Source organism: Phyllobates terribilis, unplaced genomic scaffold (assembly GCF_046119375.1).
Source record: "Phyllobates terribilis strain yellow unplaced genomic scaffold, ASM4611937v1 Scaffold_2__4_contigs__length_985480577, whole genome shotgun sequence".
Taxonomy (NCBI): Eukaryota; Metazoa; Chordata; class Amphibia; order Anura; family Dendrobatidae; genus Phyllobates; species Phyllobates terribilis.
Window position 1 is genome coordinate 211096131 of NW_027362762.1, and position 25340 is coordinate 211121470.

At 39.5% G+C, this 25340-nt stretch overlaps 1 protein-coding gene across 1 annotated transcript in view; it reads left to right on the plus strand.

Annotated features, from left to right (window-relative positions):
* Nucleotides 1–2385: 2385 nt before the first annotated feature.
* Nucleotides 2386–25340, plus strand: part of HTR2A (5-hydroxytryptamine receptor 2A) — a 97951-nt gene continuing 74996 nt past the window's right edge. Inside the window, exons 1-2 of the mRNA XM_073663836.1 lie at nt 2386–3015; nt 3367–4112. Of these exons, the coding sequence (XP_073519937.1) occupies nt 3662–4112 (451 nt within the window). The 5' untranslated portion in view covers nt 2386–3015; nt 3367–3661. The remainder of the gene's footprint in view (nt 3016–3366; nt 4113–25340) is intronic.

Genomic DNA, 25340 nt, shown 5'->3' on the forward strand with positions numbered 1-25340 from the left:
AAGAATCTAGTATGTGTTCTTGATGACAATCTTGTAGGCAGCTCAAATGTATGTGTGTGGTTAGTGTGTGTGTCGTGCCCCGGTGGGCCTGACTGTTTGGGGACAGTATATATCTATCACGGTAGCTGGCCCAGGGCGGACAGTGCACAAAAGGGGTAGCGATTACTAATAAAGTTCGGAGAAATTCGTGACGCCACCTGTGGTGTCTGGTGAAGGTCACCAGCACTGCAGCAGTCCTCTGAGGCAGGTGACAAGGCAGCTAAAGATGGTACAGCTCCACACAGGTGGAGTGGGCCTCAAGGCAGTGTAGATAGATAGATGGTGGGTGCGCTGGGCGTTGTTGTGCAGGTAGAGAACGCAGCAGGAGTAACGGACAGAGACCGGGGGTTTTGCTTCGTTACCTTTACTGGTACAGCTGATAGATACGGTCCAGGGTACTCTAGGCGAAGGGCGCACTTTTGGACTTCTCACCAGGGAGCGGGTATAAGGCCTCCTGATCCGTGTCTGTCTCTGTGTAAGCTTCTGGCCAGCCTGCAACTGTGCCTAGATTATGTGTCTTGCTTTTTCTACTCCACCTGTTGCTCTGAAGTAGGACCTCCGGATGGTAACCACTTTCCCTTGACGTCGGGGCCTTTGTGGTTCCTGTTCCTGTATGTGTCTAGCTTCAGGTTTGCCAGGGGCTTGTAGTCCTCCTGGGATTCTGGTTATCCCTACTGGGTGTAAAGGCTCCCTGTAGGCTCGGACCCGGTGTCCGGTATATATACTGGGGTGAGCCTGGTATGCTCCTCTGCACCCTTTATCACTCCTTTCTTCCACTCGCCTTCGGCCACGATCAGGGCCCTCACTAGGCTTCAGTACTGCTGGAGGCCTAGCGTGCCTCACACAGCAGCCTGCGTGCTCCTCTCTGAACACTCACTGTAAACTAACTGAGCTGCCTGGCTCCACTTTCCCTTTATACATGCCTATCAGGGCTCCCTCTGCTGGTATGAGGTGGAAGGTGGAGGTGTTTGCATGTAGTGAGGGCCTCTTGTGGATAAATCCGTCCGTGCACCTTTCCGGGTTCTGTGGCACCTTGCGCAGCAGGGCGCCACATGTGCATGCCTGTAAGTACTGAGTGTACATATGTTGGTGCATCATGTGTGCATTTGGGTTAAATCTGAGCTATTTCACTCTTAATACAAGGGATGTATGAACTATAAATATAGTCTTGCATACATTGACCATGCAGTACGGTGGCTCAGTGGTTAGCTGGGGTCCTGGATTCAAATCCCACCAAGGACAACATCTGCAAGGAGTTTGTATGTTCTCCCCGTGTTTGTGTGGGTTTCCTCCAGGTTCTCTGGTTTCCTCCCACACTCCAGAAACATACTGATAGGAAATTTAGATTGTGAGCCCCAATGGGGACAGCGATGATAATGTCTGTAAAGCGCTGTGGAATTAATGGCGCTAAATAAGTGAGTAAAATAAATAAATGCTAAAAGCATGCAGTAGCCATAGAATACAGTGCTTGATTAACAGTACCATAAGTCATCCATTCATATAGTATTGACAAATAGTATCTGCATTGTAACAAACAGACATATATTCAACCCCTGCACGCTTTCCACTATGCAGCTATATATATACAGTACTGTAAATACTAAAAAAAAAATGAAGGCTGCTGCACTTCTAAAAGGATGTGATCCTTAGTGTTACAAATATTCTGCTCCAATATTGCAAAAATATTACTAAGGAGGACTCGTACGTGTGATTTCCGTGGCTGTCATTAGTATCTGCTGCATTATAGTATCTATTGAGCATTGCACGCTGTTCGCTTATGATCAGAAATCTGACAATATGGATCTCCCAGACCAATTTTCTTTATTTCCCCAGTGATCATGGATTACACTTATCTCCCCTTGCTCTTTAGAATGAACATGTACAGTATACACAGGTAATGTTTATATATCTAGAGAAATGCACTGGTAAAGTGGCCACATTATAGGCCAACTGTATCGGCATTTCTTTAAAGTTGTCTTATTTAATGCTTTTCTTTAACATAACGCCTGCTAAGTCCTCGAAGATTATTTATGAAATTCATACATTTTCCCACTGTCCAAAAAAATAGACTGGGCATTTTTTCAACTTTTTTTGTACCAAACATCCTCTTTGGCACATAATGAGAATTGTAATAATCACAGTAATATAATATTACTATATAACAAATGAGCAGATTGTGGGGGACAGACACAATAAATCCCAAAACACGCCTGGCGAGGATAGATTGTTCCCAGATCTGATACGTATATCCTTATTCTTGGAGGAAAACCTGCATAAATAGCCGCCTGTCACAATTAGAAACCGTTACATCCAGTAAATAAAAAGAACCAAAATATTCTACATAGCTGATATCCAACATGACTGATGCGTGCTCACTGTCATACCCCGAATTAACCTTCCCTATGTGTCATTACACCGTATGTGGTTATTTTTAGATATTTTCATTTCCAGATACTCGACAAGCCATTCTTAAACCGTGCTGTGTAAAATGATGAGAGGAGAGCAGAGATTGGGGAGAAACGCGGACCACTATTGTCAGTTTACTGTGTTCAGTTGCTACCTAGCAGTTTATGACATGGTTTGTAGTGGGAGGTCTGTAAGACTGAACCCAGGCTCTCTGGAAGAAATGCTATTCCTGGTGAAATCACTATGTAATCTCATTGTGGAGACTGCTCTTTCTGGTGACAGGGAGCTGCTGCCATGTGAGTTTTAATTAAAAACAAAAGTGTATATTTTTTCAGCTTTTCTGGATTCTCATCTGTGAGCTTTTTCCTACAATGTGGTGTTGGAAAGTCAACAAGCTGAGCAAATCTGTAATAGGGAAAGAGGATTCCTATGGCACGGACTGCCTTCAATCCAACAGGGACATGTGAGAGGCATAAAATCCGGCTGGAAATAATCATACTGTACATTTAAAGAGTACGGAAAAGGCAAGGAAAGCACAGGCTGAGATGGAATTCACATTGTACAACTCTTGTAAGTCACTTTCCTAAATGTGTGCACTGTTGTGTTGTTGGTGTGTGTTTCTTGTTCTTTTTATTACTTGTACTGCTTCCATTAATGAACCTTTTCTTCTTATATATGTTAAATAAACATTCTTAATCCCAATTAATTTTAAAAGCCAGCGCAAATCTTTTACGGAGCTGCAAAGTGAGTTACTGGCACCAAGCTACTGTAATGACTACAGTTATTATTGATCAGACGTCAAATATAGAGATTCACCTTAGGATAATTATATTAGCAGGGACATTTTTTTCGACTTCTGGGACGGGTATATTCTCTGGGTGGCACTTACAGATGTATTAGTATTGTGATTGTTTTCCTCAGATTCCTCAGGAGGTGAAGGACTTAAACACTGGGAGAAAGATTACAGTTTAGGATGATTGTCGCTTGCTGAAAACTTCCTAATGCAACATCCGTTCAGACTGGATTAAATGCATTTGTTATCTGATGCCGGAGTATAAAAGGAACCGCAGAAAATTGCTCTCCTGACCTGCAGTTATGCTAAGGAACCTATGGATCTTACAGCACATAGACTTATGGTGGACACCCAAGTGAGCTTCTCAGTAGGATGCTGGACCAACTCTTATAAACCTCTCCATTGTGGATTAAAAGCAGACCAATGCTTGAAAACAGTTACTCCCTTCTGTTCTTTCATATCATTTCTCTGCAAAACTCAGGATTAAATATGGATATTCTTGAAAAGGAGAACTTTCTGAATATCTCCAAGAGCTCTCTCTTCCATCTAAAGTCAGACAAGGTATCTTATGACAGTGAACCCACCACTGGAGGGGATAATACAACTGATATTTTCAACTGGACCTTGAACTCGGAAAACGCAACACGTCTCAATCCAGAAGGAAGTTCTTTTTCTCTAGAAAAGAATTGGCCAGCCCTTCTGACAGTCACAGTCATTGTGTTGACCATTGCTGGGAATATACTAGTGATTCTGGCTGTGTCTCTGGAGAAAAAGCTTCAGAATGCCACTAATTATTTTCTTATGTCCCTTGCCATAGCTGACATGCTTATAGGATTCCTTGTTATGCCCATCTCTATGCTAAATATTCTGTATGGTAAGTACAATATGGCAAACACTATCTGTAATTATAAGTGTTCATGAATGTTTGTGAATAACCAGCAATGTCCTAGATACTATGTAGGAAAGAAGCGTATAAATAGTCAAATACTCAGTTTTTTTTTTATTTAATATGACCTGAATGTGGAATTCTTCATAAATTGGTTTGATACTACTCAAAATGAAACTTGTTGCTGATAAATTAGATGCTGTTTTCTGCTAACTTGACTAAGCTGGTCTCCTTTTGGTCTCTATGGCACTGACGTACCTTTGTTTTGCAGTAAGAAATAGTGTAGTAAATCACTCTTTTCCATATGGTACTCAGTAAAAAAAAAAAATATTTATTTATTTTACAATGGTAGCCTGCTGTTTTAGTAACATATCACAGTATATCCCTATACAATGGGACACGTTGTAGCCTTCGGACAGGAGATCCTCCTGACCCCTACAGTACATACTTGTAGTGTCCACTAAACGTGATGTGAACCTTGCACAAGTAAAATATTTATTACAGACCAAGTTCATAAATTATACATAGCACATCAAGAAGACTATACGGATTAAATGGCTTGCGTGGTGCTCCATTCAAGAGTTTCAGTTAGATATCCACTATATGAATACTAATTGCTAATTAAGACCTGAAGTTGCATCGCAAACATAATATATAGGGTATTTTATTATACAAAATTAAAACGTAGTCTAGTGACAACAGCATCATAATAGTAATGCATTTTATTGAACTGTTGTTTTCCTCTATAAAGCTAGATTAATGGCTAAATATTAGGAAGATCAATTATAGTTTTAATTTAGAAACACATAGCATAGTAACCACATATAGATAATATGTGCCTTCATTTCAGGCAAGCAGCTGTTTGTGTATTGAATTTCTGTAGGACTACATCTCCCCCTGCTGGTGACAAGTAATTTACATTACTACAGGCAACAGAGATGAGTTATAATATTGACATATCATGCATTCTATTTGACAACAATGGAAGCAGTAGGATAGAGACACATACTGTACCTTTAAATCAGCAGCAGAGTCATAAAATGACGAAAATATGTAAAAAAAAAAACAAACTAACAACTCATAATGTAAAATTCTTACCTGAGTAATAAGCACTGAATAACATTTTGTTACTACACGTTTACAAACCCTTACAGTATATCTGAATATATTGGGACCTTACATTTTTACTGAAGGCACATCCAGTACAGGAGACAGATATGAAGATCTAAACACAATAGGGTTATCAGTCTCGGTTGGACACAAGTGTAATATAAGAATGAATCTTCAGACCATATAGTAATTTATTCAATCATAGACAGTAACAGCTCCAGACTTCAATAACATTAGTTTATAGTATTACAAGAAAATGCAAGGAAATAGACATCATTCCGAAAGAATGTGTAAGTGGTTCAAGAGACTGAAAAACAAGCAAGAGTGGTGTTCCAAGTGGTTGTCACTATCCTTCACTGATGTTGTGGACTCACACAAGGGTTTCATATCTGTTCAGTCTCCGTTGACAAGTGGGCTGTTAATGGGGTCCTCAGGAAATTAAATAAATACATTGAAGGAAATGTCATTATGAATAAATACTAATTAATTAGAAAATCAAATTTGTTTGGTCTAGAGAGGTAATCACTATAAACATCAAAATGGCCGCGATTTTGTTACACTGATAGAAACCTGTCCTGGAATGTTAATAGGTTCTGCCCTCTCAATTCATGTGTAGGAAGATGTGGTTCTAATATTTATTCTAATCTAATAGTGGAAATACCAGGGGTGGTGAGGTAACGAGAGGCTGCTCACACTGCTGTCCACCCTGTCTATCTGATCTAATACTGGAGATATCAGGGGTACTGAAATAAGAAGAGGTTGCTCACACTGTTGTCCATAATGCCTATCTGATTTAATTCTGGAGATACCAGCGTTGCTGAGGTAAGAAGAGACTGCTCACACTGCTGTTCACTTTAGCTTATCTAATCATGGAGATACTAGGATTGCAGAGGTAAGAAGGTGCTGCTTCATCTACAACCACTGTGTCTTTCTGGTCTAATGCTGGAGATACCAGAAGACCAGAGGTAAAAAGAGGATGCTCACACTGCTGTCCACCCTATCGGACCTAATACTGGAGATACCAGGGGTGCTGAGGTAAGAAGATGCTGCTCACTCTGCAACGACTCTGTCTTTCTGGTCTAATGCTGGAGATACAAGGGGTGCTGAGGTAAGAAGAAGCTGCTCACTCTGCTGTCCACTTTGTCTTCTGATCTAATACTTGAGGTACCAAGTGTGCAGAAGTAAAAAGCTGCTCACAATGCTGTCCACCTGTTATTCTGAATACTAGATAGCTGCTGTGACCTGGAGATGGGATACAGCACATAATTTAGGTTATCTCCATGTTGCAACTGTGGAGCTTTATATGGCACATGCTCAGAGGCACATGACCTATTAATATTCTAGGACAGGTTTTTGTCAATGTAATAAGACAGCAGCAATTTTGATGTACAAAAGTGGCTAGCACCTTAGACAAAACAAATATGATTTGTGAATTAAAGATTGTAGTATTTCAATCATAATGACATTTTCTTTCCTTTTCTTCTATTCCCAGAAAAATCACTTAACCCCTTAGTGATGCAGCCAATTTTAACCTTAATGACCAGACCAAATTCATGAATTCTGACCAGTGTCACTTCCTGTGGTAATAACTCTGAACCGCTTCAAAGTATCCCAGTGGTTTTGAGATTGCTTTTTCGTGACACATTTGTACTTCATGATAGTGGTAAATTTAGGTCGATATGTTTTGCGTTTGTGAACATATCGGAATTTTGGCAAAAATGTTGACAAATTTGCAATTTTCAAACTTTCAATTTTGATTTCCTTAAACCAGTTAGTTATGCTGTACAAAATAATTAATAAACAACATTTCCCATATGTCAACTTTACATCCGGATCATTTTTCACACGTCATTTTATTTTGTTAGGATGTTAGAGGGGTTAAAAGTTTAGCAGCAATTTATCATTTTTTCAAGAAATTTATACAACTTGTTTCTTTAGGGACCTATTCAAATTTAAGCGGACTATATGTTGGAAACTTCCCAAGAGTGATAGCATGTTAAAAACCGCACCCCTCAAACACTTCAAAATTGCTGTCAGGAAATGTTTTATCCCTTCAGGTGCTACACAGGAATTAATGGAAAGTGGAATGAAAAACAAATTTAAATTTTACCTCTAAAATGTTGCTTTAGCCTCAGTTTTGGACAAATGGCAAGGCTCGGAAGGGAAGGAGCACCATTTGAATTTTGGAACTCAAATTTGACTGAAATAGATTGCCAGCGCTATGTCGCATTTGCAGAGCCACTGATGTGCCTGAACAGCAGAAACCCCCCACAAGTGACCCCATTTTGGAAACTACACCCCTCAAGGAATTTAAACTGTGATGTACTGAGCATTTAACCTACAGGTGATTCATATTTGAAACTTCACTACTTATGGATTTCATCTGGGGGTGTAAGTTGGTATTTTGAACCCACAGGTGCCTCACAGAGGTTTCTAACATTTGGATGTGGAAATATAACTTTAGTGGTTAAAATGTTTTTTTTTTTTGTGTGTGTCAGTTACACAAGGGTTAACCCCACAATTTATTGCACAATTTCTCCTGGACGTGGTGATGTCCTATATGTCATTGAAAACTATTGTTAGGCCAAACGTCAGGGCTGAGAAGGAAGGAGCATTATTGGCTTCTAGAGAACAGATTTTGCTAGAATAGTTTGCAGGCAACATTTGCGGAGCTCGAAGGTTGCCAGAACAGCAGAAAAAAAAACTAAAGTGACCTCATTGTAGAAATTGCACCTCTCAATGAATTCATCTACGGCTGCAGTGACTATTTTGTAATATCCATGCCATGCTTTATTCTGGAGAATTGCAAATATGCCAGTTTATTGCCCATACATTGTGCCCCTATATACATTGCACCCCTATACAGTATAGTGCCCCCATACATTGTGCCTAGCTTGTGCTTCTGGAGAATTGTTATGTGCTCTCTCCCCACTACAATAATGCCAAACATGTGCCCACTTACTGGGGTTTAGGCACAGTGGGGCTCAGAAGCAGAGTGGCATTTGGATTTGGGAGCACAGATTTAACAGGATTTTATTTGAGGGAGCGGGAACCATGTCGCTTTTCTTTGTTCTACCAGTAACATGGGAACCCCCTATATTTCCAGTGACAGATGACTGAACTGAGTGGGGGCTGGTTTTGTGTGGAATAAGGTAGGGTCTTTGTTGGTAACATTTTGGGGTACATAACATTTTTTGATCGAGAATTATGTAATAAGGTAATTTTGATCACAAAATGAACACTGTAAAAATAAAACCCAACAAAAATGGCTGAATCGGGTTTTTTTTTACAATTTTACCAAAAATTACCAACTGAAACTCATTCAACCAAAAAACTGTAATGCTGGTGGTTATGGATCCACGGCGCCACAGGCCAGGCTTACCCTGGAGGGGTGTAAATTCTTGTAGGATGTGGCCGCGCCTACCTATAGCCAGGTGCAGATTCTCTAGGAGCAGAGACAGCAGTGAGCACAAGGAAGCACAGGAAGATGGTCTGATGCTGGGGAAGCAAAGTGGTAAATGTAGTAAGTTAGGCAGAACTGAGAAGGTGTGCGAGATGCCAGCATGACAATACCCCCTTACGCCCCTACCTTTTTAAGCCAGGCCACCAAGGAAACCACTCAGAAATGGTAGGGGTGCAGATGTTTTCGTCAGGCTTGTTCCTGGTGAGCTTATTGTTACTAGCGCATGGTGGACAAGCGGTTACAAAGTCCCGAACATCCTTGGCCAGGTTGGATTCATGTCTCCAGGACAGGATTCTCCTCCTCCTAACTGAAGCAATGGTATTGTCTGGAGGGACATCTTTTACAAGAACAGGAGCCGGTTCAACAATCTTAGCCAGGTTAATGTGATGAGATTCAGCCTCAGGCAAGACCTTGGCAAGGCAGTTGGTAGAACACAATTGAAGCACCTGACCGGTGGACCAGTCAACCAGTGACGCGTGTAAACGAAACCATGGAAGACACAGAAAAAGAGAGTTAACAGAGCTAGTTAGCACATAAAAAGAGATTGTTTCAGAGTGCTGGGTTCCAATTTGTAGGGTGACATGATGTATAGGCTCCGATAGGGGTTGTCCGTCTGATAAGGAATAACTTCTCAGTCTCCCAAGGATGGCAACACAAGCTTTCTCTAGGGATTAAAGAAAGTTTTATTGTAGCCACAAGAGCTCTGATCAATGATAGAACAAAATTGCCTCCATTATGTCGGGGTGCAATTCTTATAGTAAATTACAGAAGGACAAGTAGGAGGGACATAGGGAGGTTTTCAAACAACCAATCATATTACAGTGCAAACAATTAACCAATCATTACTAATCAGGCGGTTACCTATGTATTATGTTAATAAAAAGATGTGATGCGCTTGGTTGTTGTTCAAGGTTCCTACCCCAGACCACACTGACCCTAATGGTTAGCGTGACCAAGATAAATGGCTTCTGCAAATACTGCAGTAGCTTCAGTAAACGGTACTTCTTTACTGAGTAATTATTAATCCTGAAATGATAAGGTTGCTGAGCAGCATGTTTTTTTATTCTGATTTAGTTTCTAAATGGAGTGTTACAGGGATACGAGGTAGATTAGTTAAAGGGATCTGATTGATATATACAGTTGTACTCAAAAGTTTACATACCCCGGCAGAATTTTTCCTTTCTTGGCCTTGTTTCAGAGAATATGAATGATAACAAAAAAACTTTTTCTACACTCATGGTTATTGGTTGGGTGAAGCCATTTAATGTCAAACTACTGTGTTTTCTCTTTTTAAATCTTAATGACAACCATAAACATGGAGAACTAACTTTATGATCCAGAGTCATCTCTCCAACTGTCCAGGGCGCTGGAGGCCTCCAAGCTTCACTGGAAACTGACGAACATAATGTCCCCCACTTCCACAGTACATGCACACGTTGTCACGATACCTTCACTGTTGCTCTTGTACAGAGAGTTTGGCTTGCTCTACCTGCATCGGCTCTACAGCAGGAGGTTGAGCTTGTGGCAGAAATGGGTACTGAAAAAGTTTGAGCCGACCTGGGTGGTTCCACTTGAGCCTGTTCCAGAGCTTGCTCATGGAAATGGGGAGCAATACTAGTAGCGAGGTGTATAAGGGCATCCAGAGAGGATGGTAGCTCTTTGCCTGCAAACTCATCCTTGATATGACCAGATAGGTTCTGCTAGAAGGTTGCCACCAGGGTTTCTTCACGGTATCCTTGTCCTGTCTTAGGGTCAGTAGATACAAGGCAGCCAGGTTCCTCAAATACTGCCTGGAACATCTCCAAGAATCTCCAAACATCGCGAGTCTCGGCACCACCATGCTCCAAAATGAGGTTTGCCCAAGCCAGGGCTCATCAGGACAGCAGAGTGATCATGAATGCAATCTTGGTCTGGTCTGAAGGAAAAAGATGAGCGTGGAGAGTGAAGTGGATCTGGCACTAATTTATAGAACCGCGGCTCTCCTTGGAATCTTCATCAAAGCGGGGCGGAAGTGAAAGCTGACGCTTAACTGCTCCACCAGACGCTGGAACTCTAGGTGGCTAACCTGGATATGATGGCAATGCCTAGGAAGGCGGACCTGTCGTGGTTGAAGCGTGGGACAGGGTGGACACACAAGTGGACAAATCCTGTACCTGAGTTGCGATCACATTAATCAGCTGTTCTTGACGGTCCCATTGAGAACTTACCTCCTCATACAAGTCTTGTACTAGAGACTTGGGGTCACTAGGTCTCGACTTGTCAGCGGGTTCATGGCCAAATCGTAATGTAACGCTGGTGGATTTGGACCCACTGTACCACTGACCGCTCTTACCCTGGAGGGACATGACTAAGTACCAGGTCTTCACTAGGGCCTCTGATGTTGAGGATAGGCTGGGATGCCAGTAGACACCAGGTACCACTCCAGGGCAATCCCCAGGACTGCAGCAGCTGGAGGGTGATGTACAGGAGGGCAGTCATATGGTCCTAGGTAGGCAGCACCGAATCAGAGTACAAAGCTGAGGTCAGGAGCAATGATAAAAGAGCAGGGTCAATAGCAGGAGAAACAGAACAAAAATGCACCCACAGGATCCAGAGACAAGCAACTCAGAACCAACAATTAGGCAAGGGCAAGGAGTGGTGGGAGGACCTGCTTAAACCCACTGCTGCCTAGGTATAGGCTGGGGAACACAAGCCCTGCAGGACACAGCAGGGTAATATTGCAGTAGGATATGTCTGTGCTTCCCTATAGCCAGGTTAGCCAGATGGAGATTCTCTAGGAGCTGAGCTTGCAGTGAGCACAAGGCAGCACAGGAAAATGTTCTGATACTGGAGAAGCAAAATGGTGAACACAGTGAGCGGGGTGGCGCTGAGAAGGTGTGTGAGACGCCATCATAACAAAAATAAGCCCTCATATGGCTCATAAGTTATGGCTCTTGGAAAACAGGTGGAAAAAATGAAAAAAACAAAAATGAAAAATTGCTTGGTTATTAAGGGGTTAAGGAAATGTGAAGGTGCACCCATACACACAGGCGTAACATAATCTTTTTTAAATAAACCATGAAAGAGTACCTTTGCTAAAGAGAACCACTTAGCTCAGAAATATTGTATTTGGATTATAATCTAGTTTAAGTCTTTTTTTGTCATATGATAAATTAAAAAAGTTTGCATGGCAGTTACATAATGTTTTAGTTTACCGAAATTTAACAGCAACCAATTTTACACTGTATCTTAGAGATCAGAGTAGCAATCTACCATAGACTAGCCGCTACATCAGAAATGTCTCTCATTCATCACAAGACTAGGAGTTTTATATCATAACCTCATAACCTATCCAATATACATTGGTGCTGATAATATAGGTTTGATTTATGCCGTTAATAAAACAGCTTTGCCTTGATCATTACCCTTCAGCGAGGCACATGTTCCGTACATTGGAATATATCCACTAAAACCATTCAATCATTCAAGAATTACATTAAAGGATAACGGGCAAAACTGCCCTAATAATGTTTCTTCCAAGAATGGAAACATCATTCACAAATATCTATCAGAGAAAAATACACTTATAGCGGGTGAAATGAGTATTGGACATGTCACCAATTTTCTAAGTAAATATGTTTCTAAAGGTGCTATTGACATTAAATTCTCACCAGATGTTGGTAACAATCAATCCAATCCACTCAGTCAAAGAAATGAAACCATAGATGTCCATAAATTAAGTTATGTGTAATAATGAGAAATTACACAGGGAAAAAGTATTGAACACAGAAAGAGAGGTGCAAAAATCCATGGAAAGTCATGACACCAGCTGAAATCTATCAGCAATTAGAAACTTTCCTGCCAGTTAGTAAAAAATAATATCAGCTGATTCAACTGATGGCCTTTAAAAAGGTATCTCATTATCAAAGTGCAACACAAGAAACATCTTGTGATGAGAAAAAACAGTGAGCTGTCTCAAGACCTTCGCAACCTTATTGTTTTTGTTTCAAAACATACTGATGGCATTAGTTACAGAAGAATTTCTAAACTACTGCAGGTTCCAGTGAACACTGTTGGGGTCATACTCCCGAATTGGAAAGAACATCATTTCACCATAAACCGGCCATGATCGGGTGCTTTCCGCAAGATTTCAGATAGAGGATTGAAAATAATTATCAGAAAAGTTGTCCAAGAACCAAGGACCACCTGTGGAAAGCTACAGAAAGACCTGAAATAAGCAGGTACAATAATTTTAAAGAAAACTACAAGTAATGCACTCAACCTCCATGGCCTGTATGCACGCTCACCATACAAGACTCCATTGCTGAACAAAAAGCATGTTCAAATGTGTTTAAAGTTTGCTCTAAAACATTTAGACAAGCCTCAGATGAGACCAAAATTGAACTCTTTGGATACCATGTTTGGAGGCCAAAAGGTACTGCATATCACCCCAAAAACACCATACCAAAAGTGAAGTTTGGAGGTACAAACATCATGGTGTGGGGCTGTTTTCATCATATGGCACTGACAAACTTCATATAACTGAAGGCAGGATGAATGGACAAATGTACATTCTTGAAAAAAAATTCCCGCCATCTACCAGGATGATAAAGATGAAACAAGGGTGGACATTTCTGCTAGACAATCATCCCAAACACACAGCCAAGGAAACTCTCAATTAGTTTCAGAGAAAAAAAATAAAGCTGCTAGAATGGCCCAGCCAATCAACTAACCTGAATCCAGTAGAACGTTATGGAAAGAACTAAAGCACAGAGTTCATAGAAGGAGCCCATGGGACCTTCAGGATTTGAAGAGAGTTTGTGTGGAAGAATGGGCCAAAATCACACCTGAGCAATGCATGCGACTAGCTTCTCCATATAGGAGGCGTCTTAAAGCTGACATCACCAACAAAGGCTTTTATACAGTTTTAAATACATTTTAGTAAGCGTATTCAATACTTTTTCCTTGTGTCATTTCTCATTATTACACATAACTTAATTTATGGACATCTATAGTTTGATCTCTTTGCCTGTGTGGATTGGATGGGTTGTTACCAACATCTGGTGATAATTTCATGTCAATAGCACCTTTAGAAATATATTTACTTAGAAAATTGGTGACATGTCGAATGCTTATTTTACCCGCTGTATATGGTGTTAATTTGATTCTTATATGCACTATTATCAATCATGTCCACACACAGAAAACCTCTGAGCAAGTGGAATTATATAGGTGAAAAGTCAACATGTTACATACTAATAGCATTACATTTCGTAAATTAAGGGGTAACTAAATATTAACGCTTTTCTGACGTGGTCAGTGATACTGACCGGAAGAATAAAGCTACCTTATCAATTTTACTACACGCGGAACAGCATAACAAAAGAAAAAAAACAATTCCTGAATTGTTGGTTTTTGTTTATTCTGCCTCCTAAAAATCAGAATAGAAAGCAATTAAAAAATGTAACATGCCCGAAAATGGTGCCAAGAAAAATGTCAACTGGTCCTTCAAAAAACAAGCCCTTACATGACTCTCTCGACCGAAATCTGGAAAAATGATTGCAAAAACTAGTCTTTGCAAAAAAAAATGTCTTTTAGTGTGTAACAGCTACCAAACCCGATAAAAACCCGATATGATTCTGGTATTGCTGTAATCGCATCGACCCGAAGAATAAAGTCGTCTAATCACTTATACCGCACGAGGAACGGCGTAAAAAATAAACTCTAGGGTTAGGGTTGTACTAGGGCTAGGGTTTGGGTTATGTTAGGGTTGTGCTAGGGTTAGGGTTGTGCTAGGGTTATGGTTAGGGTTGTGCTAGGGTTAGGGTTAGGGTTGTGCTAGGGTTAGGGTTAGGGTTGTGCTAGGGTTAGGGTTGTGCTATGATTAGGGTTAGGGTTGTGCTAGGTTTAGGGTTGTGCTAGGGTTAGGGTTGTGCTAGGGATAGGGTTGTGATAGGGTTAGGGTTGTGCTAGGGTTAGGGATGGGCTAGGGTTAGGGTTGTGCTAGGGTTAGGATTGTGCTAGGGTGAGGGTTGTACTAGGGTTAGGGTTGTGCTAGGGTTCTGTTAGGGATGGGGTTAGGTCTGTGCTAGGGTTAGGACTGTGCTAGGGTTAGGGTTGTGCTAGGGTTAGGGTTGTGCTAGGATTAGGGATAGGCTAGGGTTAGGGTTGTGCTAGGGTTAGGGTTGTGCTAGGGTGAGGGTTGTGCTAGGGTTAGGGTTGTGCTAGGGTTCTGTTAGGGATGGGGTTGTATTACGGTTGGGGTTAGGGTTGTGTTGGGGTTGGGATTTTTTCAAAAGTAAGAAAAAAAATGATGAAGATATGGCGACTAGTGTTGAGCACAAGTGCTTGCTACTTGAGTTTGCATCGGGTACTCTGGTATGCATCGAGTATCTCAAGTGTTTGAGTAACATGCTCAAGTCTCCACCACATATGTTTCACGAACAAAAAAACCTTGCGGGGATTGCCTGCCATGCACAAGCGATCCCCGCATGTTTTATTGGGGTGTCTAACAAGCGCGAAACATGCAGGGCCAATTTTGCATTCAAAACGTCACACAGTGCTCCTTCTCTTCTGAACCCTGCTGTGCACCCAAACAGTGTATTTTCCCCACAAATGGGGTATCAGCGTACTCAGGAGAAATTGCACAACAGTTTTTGGGGTCCATTTTCTCTTCTTACCTTGTGAAAATAAAAAATTTGGGGCTAAAAGATCATTTTGGTGTAAAAAGTTAGATTTTTTTTATTTTCACAGCTCAATATTATAAACTTCTGTGAAACACCTGGGGGTTCAAGGTGCTCACCACACACCTAGATAAGTTCCCTGATGGGTCTAGTTTCCAAAATGGTGTTACTTGTGGGGGGTTTCCACTGTTTAGGCACATCAGGGGCTCCCCAAACGCAACATGGCGTCCGCTAATTATTCAAGCAAATTTTACATTCATAAAGTCAAATGGCACTCCTTCCTTTCCGAACCCTGCCATGCGCACTAACAGTGGTTTTCCCCCACATATGGGGTATCGGCGTGCTCAGGAGGAATTGCACAACAAATTTTTAATTCTATTTTTTCCTGATACCCTTGCGAAAATAAAAAAAATGGGGTCTAAAGTAACATTTTTGTGAAAAAAGTTAAATGTTCATTTTTTTCTTCCATTCTTCCACATTCCAAAAATTACTGTGAAGCACCTGAAGGGTTAATAAACTTCTTGAATGTGGTTTTGAGCACCTTGAGTGGTGCAGTTTTTAGAATGGTGTCACTTTTGGGTATTTTCTGTCATAAAGGCCCCTCAAAGTCACTTCAAATGTGATGTGGTCCCTAAAAAAATGGTTTTGTAAATTTTGTTGGAAAAATGAGAAATCGCTGGTCAATTTTAAACCCTTATAACTTCCTAACAAAAATAAATGTTGGTTCCAAAATTGTGCTGATGTAAAGTAGACATGTGATAAATGTTATTTATTAAATATTTTGTGTGACATATCTCTCTGATTTAAGGGCATGAACATTCAAATTTTGAAAATTTAAACATTTTCAAAATTTTTGCCAAATTTCCAATTTTTTCACAAATAAATGCAAGACATATCGAATAAATGTTACCACTGTCATGAAGTACGATATGTCATGAAAAAACAGTCTCAGAATCACCAGGATCCGTTGAAGCGTTCCAGAGTTATTCCCTCATAAAGTGACAGTGGTCAAAATTGTAAAAATTGGCCTGGTCATTAACGTGCAAACCACTCTCGGGGGTAAAGAGGTTGTCCACTACTTTATCATTGATGACCTATCCTTAGGATAGGTCAACAATTTCTGATTGGTTGGGGTGTGACACCCCCGCTGATCAGCTGTTCTTGGTGTTGGCGGCTGCCGTCTGGAGATGCTCAATTGCGGAGCAGCTCCGTCTTCTGATAGTGGGCACGGCCATGTACTGCACATTCGCCTGCTATTGATTTGAATAGGAGATGGATGTGCAGTTCTCAGCGGTGGCCACTATCTGAAGATGAAGCTGCAGCTTTGCAATTGAGTATTTCCGGCCGGCAGCCACCGCCGCTGACACTGAGAACAGCTGATCGACGGGCTTGCCAGGTGTCGGACCCCGACTGATCAGATATTGGTGACCTATCCTAGGGATAGGTTATCAATATCAAAGTAGTGGACAACCTCTTTAAGAAGTTTTTTTTATTTTTTATAGACCCTTAAAGCACCTTATAGGAGACATTGCCCTAATGAAAAGTGTGCCTTTCATGTCCATATGAGTTGTTGCATTTGCCAGACATTATACTCTATTCAAATATGTTAATAAGGAGCTCAGTGCTGCCAGTCAAGGAAGAGTGGGTAGTGATAGATGATAAAGTAGCTGGGAAGATGCACCAAATACCTCATTAGCATATTTGAATAAAGAACAATTTCTGGCAAATAGAGCAGTACATTTGGACACTAAAGGTACGATTTGAAAAAGGGCAATAGCCCCTCCAATGTGCTGTGCTTAGTTCGAACAGTCATTTTTTCTGAGAAACTCCTTACAAATGCACTGTAGACTGGTGGAGGACAGGGTCTAGTGATACAACTGCTTGCTCAAACAACCGTGCAGAATCACTTAGCTCTTGCCTGAGCGCTCATATAGCACTTTGTCTGCCAGTGAAGTGAGCGCTTCTCAAGTCTTTTCAGCAACAGTGGTGGCAGATCTCTTAGGCAAGGAATGAAGTTCTTACAAGCCCTTTCCAATCCGTTTTAACCATAACTGCATACATATAGTCATCAGAATATAAGGCAATGGCTCATTTTAATTAAAGAGTTCTTTCCATTGAAATTACGTTTTGAATGTTATGCTTAATTATGAATGGACCATGGCAATTATTTGAAGTATTTTGTTGCAGTTAGATATTTGCCAATTGAAAGTAAAATATTCCAGTGCACATAGCAGTAGCCAGTGTTTTGATGCAATACACGTCCTGAAGTCCTAAGTCAATGATGTCGTTGAACCATTGGATCAAATTGACAGAAATGTTCTGCAGCGCTCATTGGCAATCAGTGTTCCCTCTTTCACCTATAATGAAGAATTTTAACCCCTTCATGACCAGAGCATTTTCCGTTTTTGCATTTTCATTTTTTGCTCCCCTTCTTTCCAGAGCCAGAACTTTTTTATTTTTTGTTCAATATGGCCATTTGAGGGATTATTTTTTGAGGGACGAGTTGTACTTTTAAACGCCTGGTTTCACCATATTGTGTACTGGAAAACGGGAAAAAAATTCCAAGTACGGTGAAATTGCAAAACAAATGCAATTCCACATTTGTTTTTGTTTTTTTACCATGTCCACTGAATGCTAAATCTGACCTGCCATTATTATTCTCCAGGTCATTACGAGTTCGTAGACACCAAACAGGTATAGGTTCTTTTTTATTTAAGTGGTGAAAAAAAATTCCAAAGTTTGCTAAAAAAATGGCACCATTTTCCGAGACCCATAGTGTCTCCATTTTTCAGGATCTGGGGCCGGGTAAGGGCTTATTTTTTGACGTTTTTATTGATACCATTTTGGGGTAGATCCAATGTTTTGATCGTCCATTATTGCATTTTATGGCAATGTTGCGGCGACCAAAAAAACTTAATTTTGGTGTTTGGAATTTTTTTCTCATTACGCCGTTTACCGATTGGATTAATTCTTTTTTTATATTGATAGATCGGGCGATTCTGAACGCGGCGATACCAAATATGTGTATGTGGGGTTTATTTTTTATTATTTAATTTTGAATGGGGCAAAAGGGGGGGTTGATTTAAACTTTTATATTTTTTTAATTTTTTAAATATTTTTAAAAACATTTTTTTACACTTTTTGCATGCTTCAATAGTCTCCGCGCTGAACAGGGGGTGCCGACGTGGTGCGGACTATTACGTACCACGTCGGAAAGGGGTTAAAGGTAAAAGAAGAAAATACAGGCAATCATCAATTGTGTTTCAACAATGAATTATTTTATTGTAATTGATGCCTAAATGCTGACATTGGCTAGCACTCATATATATCACCAGCCAGAAATTACCGGGTGCTCAGAAACTACATAAAACCACTTCTGTTAGGCCACGTTCACAACTTCAGTATTTGGTCAGTATTTTACATCAGTATTTGTGAGCTAAAACCAGGAGTGGGTGATAAATACTGAAGTCGTGACGTGTTTCTATTATACTTTTCCTTTGATTGTTCCACTCCTGATTTTGGCGTACAAATACCGATGTAAAATACTGACCAAATACTGAACGTGTGAACGTGGCCTTAATGTGAGCAAATTAGGAATGAGTATCTCAATGGTTGCGTGTTCACAAAGGAAGGGGAGAAGATAACTTTTGGAATCACAGTGCAGTGCCACTTAATTAGTGATTGTACTGTAATTCTCACTTGTATAATCGCCCTATTATCAGTGGACGCAGTTCACCGGAGAAATATGCTATTGAGGAGCAGCTGGTTGTTCACTTACAGGGCTGTGGCGGTTGGTTTTGGTACAGCGGCCCTGAACACAAATGAAGGCAGCCCGTGTTAATGCGCTTAGCGCTCCTATCCACACCCACAGTTCTTCCATAACAAACCTGTCCGAGCATACTAAAATTTGTACTGTCAGAAGCTGTCAGCATTGCTTCCACTTCTGCTTACAGGTTCTGGCCGGCAAAGATTTAAGCAGCATTTACACTGAAAGAAAAACGTGAATGAGTGCTCACAAGAATGCTAGTTTCAAGATAATCTTTCAGTTTAAACAAACCATTGATCACCTGATGAATGAGCAAGACGCTAGTGCAGTGTAAAGATCATAGTCCTTGGCGGTGCATCGTCCTGTTTAAACATGACTCTTACTGTTGGGAACTATGGAGCACCAAACAATCTATTACAGATCACTCAGTGAGCATAGTTTACTCCTGTCGTTTACTCCTGTTTGTCCATGTAACAGGCTATTAAAAGACCGGCAATCAGTTGTGGTAATGGTTTTTATGCCGCTGGTTAATCCGTGTAAACTTACCCTTAGTGGAATCTTGCTGCATTTGAAAACCATTGTGGCAGGTGCACTGCGCATGACAGAGAGCATACAAAGTGCACACCTGATATGGCCGCAGCACAGGAGACAGAGTCAGACTGTTCCTACTCTTCTTTGTCCTGGCTGTGCCGTATTTGCTGTGTGTAACTGTCATGTGTTTGTTGCACAGCTTCTGGACACCCACACTTGTAGTAGAAACTTCACAGAGCAGATTACATGGGATAACAAGCTTTTACTTCTCAAAACATGAGGTAAAGGAAAAAACGCACAGTCACACAGTACTGCACCAGGAAATAAGAACAAAACAGAAAGTACAAGAGAGACTTTTTTTCTTTTACAATACAGTAAACAAGGAAACTTTATGCATCATCGCCATCTACTGTCAGATCAGCATAAAGTCCTCCTTCACACAAACAAAGAAGTCCACAACTGTTGCATAAACCAACACCATTTCTCAACAGTAAGGACTTATTCAGTCAAACCTAATTTCTTCATTAGTCTCTGATGTTTTTCAGCATTCAATGCCTTTGTGAAAATGTCTGCTGTCATATCTTCAGTTGGACAATATTCTAATTTCAGGATTCCTTGTTCCTGATGGTCCCTCAAGAAATGATACTTCACATCAATGTGCTTGGTTCTTGGGTTAACTCTTTTCATCTGAGCAAGAACAAGACATCCCTGATTTATTTTTGTTGGTTCCAACAGTGCTTGTCCTAGGTCTGTTAGCAATTGTCTTAACCATAGAACTTCTTGACTCGCATGAGCTGCTGCAACATATTCTGCTTCTTTTAACGACAGCGTTACTATTGATTGTTTTTTGCTAGTCCAACTAATTGGTCCACATGAGAGAAAGAAAAGATAGCCACTGGTAGATTTTCTGTCAGTTGGATCTCCAGCCCAATTTGCATCAACGTATCCAGTTAAAATGCATTTATCACTTGTAGGCAGTTTCAGTTTAACATTTCTGGTTCCTTTCAAATAACGTATTACTCGCTTCACAGCATTCCAATTTGCTTTATTTGGCTTGGACACTTTTCTACTCAGAATTCCTACTGCTGCTGCAATGTCTGGCCTTGTAACAGTCGCTAGATACAGTTATTTTCTTATCGCCATTCTGTACTCTTCATTATTTGGTAACACATTTTTCTCACTACTCACCTCTTTAAGATAATTAGTTTCCATTGGAGACTTTGCTGGTTTTGCATCCTTCAATCCAAATGTTTCGGTTATGTCTTGAATCATGTGATTTTGATTAAGTAGGAAACTTCCATCTTCTTCTCTTTCTATCTGTATTCCTAAGTACTGTTTCACATTTCCCAAGTCTTTGATCTCGAAATGTTGATTCAGGATTTTTAGTATGTCTTCTTTATCCCTTTCTTTTTCAAAACAAACAAAAATGTCATCAACATATATGAGTACATTGATCCATCTGTCCATTAGTCCTTTTGTGTACAGGCAAGGACCAGCTTTGCTTCTTTTAAATTTTTAATTTGTGAGCACCTCCGTAATTTTATCATTCCACGCTTTAGCAGCTTGTTTTAAACCGTATATACTTTTCTGTAATTTGCAAACCATGTTTGGGTTACTTTCATCTTTGAATCCTGGAGGTTGTTCCATGTAAATATCTTCTGTTAAACTTCCATTCAAAAAAAAAAATCCATTTACATCCAGATGTTTCAGTTCCATTTGTTTCATTGCTGCAACTGCAAACAAAGTTCTTATCGTAGTATGTTTGACAACTGGAGCAAATATTTCATCATAGTCTTCTCCATATTTTTGAAAATAACCTTTAGCTACGAGTCTTGCTCGGTATCGTTCAGCTGTGCCATCTGTTCGGTACTTTACTTTAAAAACCCATTTACATCCTATAGCTTTTCTTCCTTATGGTAATTCTGTTAGTGTGCATGTTTTTGAGTCATGCATGGATTTTATTTCTATTTCTGTTGCCTCTATCCATTTATTGGCTTCTTCTTCAGGAAGTCGAGATATGTCTTCCCCAGAGGTAGGCTCATAAATTTTACTTGTACTTGCCTTGTATGAAAGGCGTATTGGTGGTTTTCCTTTGTTTTCTCTTATTGAACATCTTGGTTCTGTGTCTGTTTGTAGTTGTATCTCTTCACTTTCAGTATTCTGTTTTTTATTAATTTCAACTTCTTTTTCATCAGATATTCCTTCAGCTATATCATTGCTGTTTTTCTCATTTTTTGTTTCCAGTGAAATCATAGTGTCTTCATTTAGATCCTCAATGAATGTCACAGTGTTACTCACCATAACTCTGTCTATTTTGGGATCTAGGATTCTATATCCTTTGCAATTTTCACTATATACAACAGATATTCCTTCCATGGACCTATTTTGAAGTTTGGAACATTTTTCTGTTGAAATGAATACAAAAACCTTACAACCAAAAACTCTTAAATGATTTACACTTGGTTTCGTACCTAGCCACAATTCATATGTTTTTTTTTCAGTTTTCTAGAAAAAAGTCGGTTCTGTAGATATATAGCTGTCATTGCTGCTTCACCCCAATATTTCTCTGATAGTTTGGAATCTGTCAGCATACACGTTATCATTTCAGTCAGCGTTCTATTTTTCCTTTCTGCTACTCCATTTTGTTCAGGTGTGTATGGAACAGTCTTTTGATGCTCTGCACCATTTTTTCTTAAGTGGTTTTCTATTTGGTGTCCTGTGAATTCACCTCCATTATCACTTCTAATGACAATTGGCTTCCTCTGAAACTTCTTATTCGACTTTGTCACGTAGTCTACTAGTTTATTGAAAACTTTGCTTTTGTTCTTGATCAAGTATGTGACTGTGTATCTTGAATAGTCATCTATAAAAGTCACCATATATCTATTGCCTCCTGATGTAGTCACTTTCATGGGTCCACATACGTCAGTATGCACCAAATCAATGGGTCTTGTGCTTTTCGTTTCACTTTCTTTAGGAATAGATATCCTTGTGGCTTTGGATTTTATATAACATTCACATCTTATGGTAATTGAGCAATCAGATATCAATAGATCCTTTGTCAATTCTTTCCTTTGTAGCTCCATTATACTTTCAGGATGTCTGTGTCCTAGACGTCTATGCCACATGTGAATACAATTCTTGTGATCATGTGTACACAACTTTATCTGTCCCTTTAATGTGTCTAGATGATATAATTGTTCATCTGCCTTGACATTAGTTATTACCTTGTTTCCTGCTAGGATTGTACACTCATCATCTTTGAATTTTACAGTAAGTCCTTTAGCTGTTAGACGTTTTACAATCCTCCTTCTAATCCTGGAACATATAACATATCCTGTACAAGTATTTTTGAATCATGCCCAAGCTTGTTAGAACAGTTTAGCATTCCTTGTTCAACACCTTCTGCAGTTATTTTGCTTCCATCTGCAAGATAAATGGCTTCTTTCTTATTTAAATTAAGTTCAGTAAAGAAATTTTTATTACTTGTCATGTGACTTGTTGCTCCTGAGTCAATAAACCAACCCAATGATGATTTCTTATCAGTCACTTTAAATGTGCCATTCCAATTATTTTCACATGAATCAGAAATTGTGTTATTCATCTTCTGTGTATTCTCTTTATGATGTAATGTCTGTTGTTCTGCTTTCCATATAGTACAGTCTTTCTTTAAATGTCCTTTTTTCTTACATCTGAAACATTCTCTTGTCTCTTTATTATAGGGTCTTTTTGATTCTGTAGCTTTAAGAGCATTCCCATTATCTTTTTCAGTAGAAGAATCATTTGTTTGTTCTTTCCTTCTTTGATATTCATCTATGAGTCTGGTCTTCACAAACTCTAATGTAATGTCTGTTTCAGGTCTTGTCTCTAGTGCATTTATCAAAGCAGTATATGAATCCGGTAAACTGCACAATAATATTGCTGCTACATGGCTTTCCTTAATATCTTCACCAATTGATCTCAGCTGTGATATCACTTCCATAATAGAGAATATATGTTTCTGCATGTCATTGTCTGCACTTAGTCTCATACTGCAAAACTGTCTTAGCAGAAATAACTTGTGATTTAAGCTGGGTCTTTCATGTAGCTTTCTTAGAGCTTCCCACATTCCCTTTGCTGTATCCTCATTCCTTATGTGGATTAATTGAGCATCATCCACTAATAGGCTGATGGTAGCTCTTGCTTGTCTATTTTTCTTATCCCATGTCTGATTATCCTCATCAGGTCTTTCTGTAGTGATTACTTCCCATAAATCATCTTTAGACAATAACATTTCTACTTTGAACTTCCATAACTGATAATCCTCATTATTCAGCTTAGCTACTGTGAGTTTTAGCTCTGTGCTACTTGTCATCTTTAACTTGTCTTACTTGTTTGGAGAGAATTGTACTGAAGAATTCTTCTGCATTCACCAGGGTCTTGCTGAGAGTTCTGGTGTCCTGGGTGTCTGGGGACCTCGGTGCCAGGGGTCCTCGGTGCATGGGCCCATAACCTGTTGCACAGCTTCTGGACACCTACACTTGCGGTAGAAACTTCACAGAGCAGATTACATGGGATAACAAGTTTTTACGTCTCAGAACATGAGTTAAAGGAAAAAACGCACTGTCACACAGTACTGCACCAGGAAATAAGAACAAAACAGAAAGTACAAGAGAGACTTTTTTTTCTTTTACAATACAGTAAACAAGGAAACTTTACACAACATCGCCATCTACTGTCAGATCAGCATAAAGTCCTCCTTCACACAAACAAAGAAGTCCACAACTGTTGCATATACCAACAGTGTTGACTCACTTACACAGACGCAAATACAAATTGCTGGAGAAAAAAATCTAAATAATAATTCAAAACTGTTAACGTAATTATTTATTAAAAAGAAAAACATTAAATCATAAATACTTTTTATTAATAAAAAATGAGACACGTTCCCTTTAAAAAGAAAGAAGGGTAAAAACCCTCTGCAGTTTTCCCAAAAATATTTTTTTTTTTATTTTGAAAAAAGAGTTTAAAAATTACTCAGATTTGGCATTGTCACTTCCATAATAAGCTATGCTATAAAAATATACTATTTGTATCCCACACGGTGAATTGTTGCCACAAAAACAAAAATAAATACGCATAGCTAAAAAAAATTATTTAAAAAGATGTATGTATCCCAAATTAATACCAATAAAAACTATAGCTTGTTATGCAAAAAATAAGCACTCATACTGTTCCGTAAGCGAAAAGGTTCAGGCTCTCGGATGCAAAAATATATATATCAATGCTCCATTTATGATGGGGCAAAAGAACCCAGTTCCCAGAATCTCTCTGGAGCACTGTGGGTCCCAATGGTCAGATCCCCAGCAGACAGCAAGTTATTCCTTATCCTGTTTATGGGGGTAACCTGTTTTTTTGGGAATAACCATTTATACTAAAGAGTGAATGCTTTAAAAAAAAATGATTGCTATGTTCTTTGTTTAATCCACTTCCCAAAAAGTGTAATAAAAAGTGATCAAAAATCGTTGTATGTTCCAGAAAATAGTACTAGTGAAAAATATACTGTATTTTGTCATGTAAAAAAAAAGCTATCATGCAGTTCCGCTGATGGAATAATGTAAAATTTATGGCTCTTAGAATATGCTGACACAAATGCAAGTGATTTTTTTTTAAGTGTATTAATTCTACAAAAGTAATAAAACATA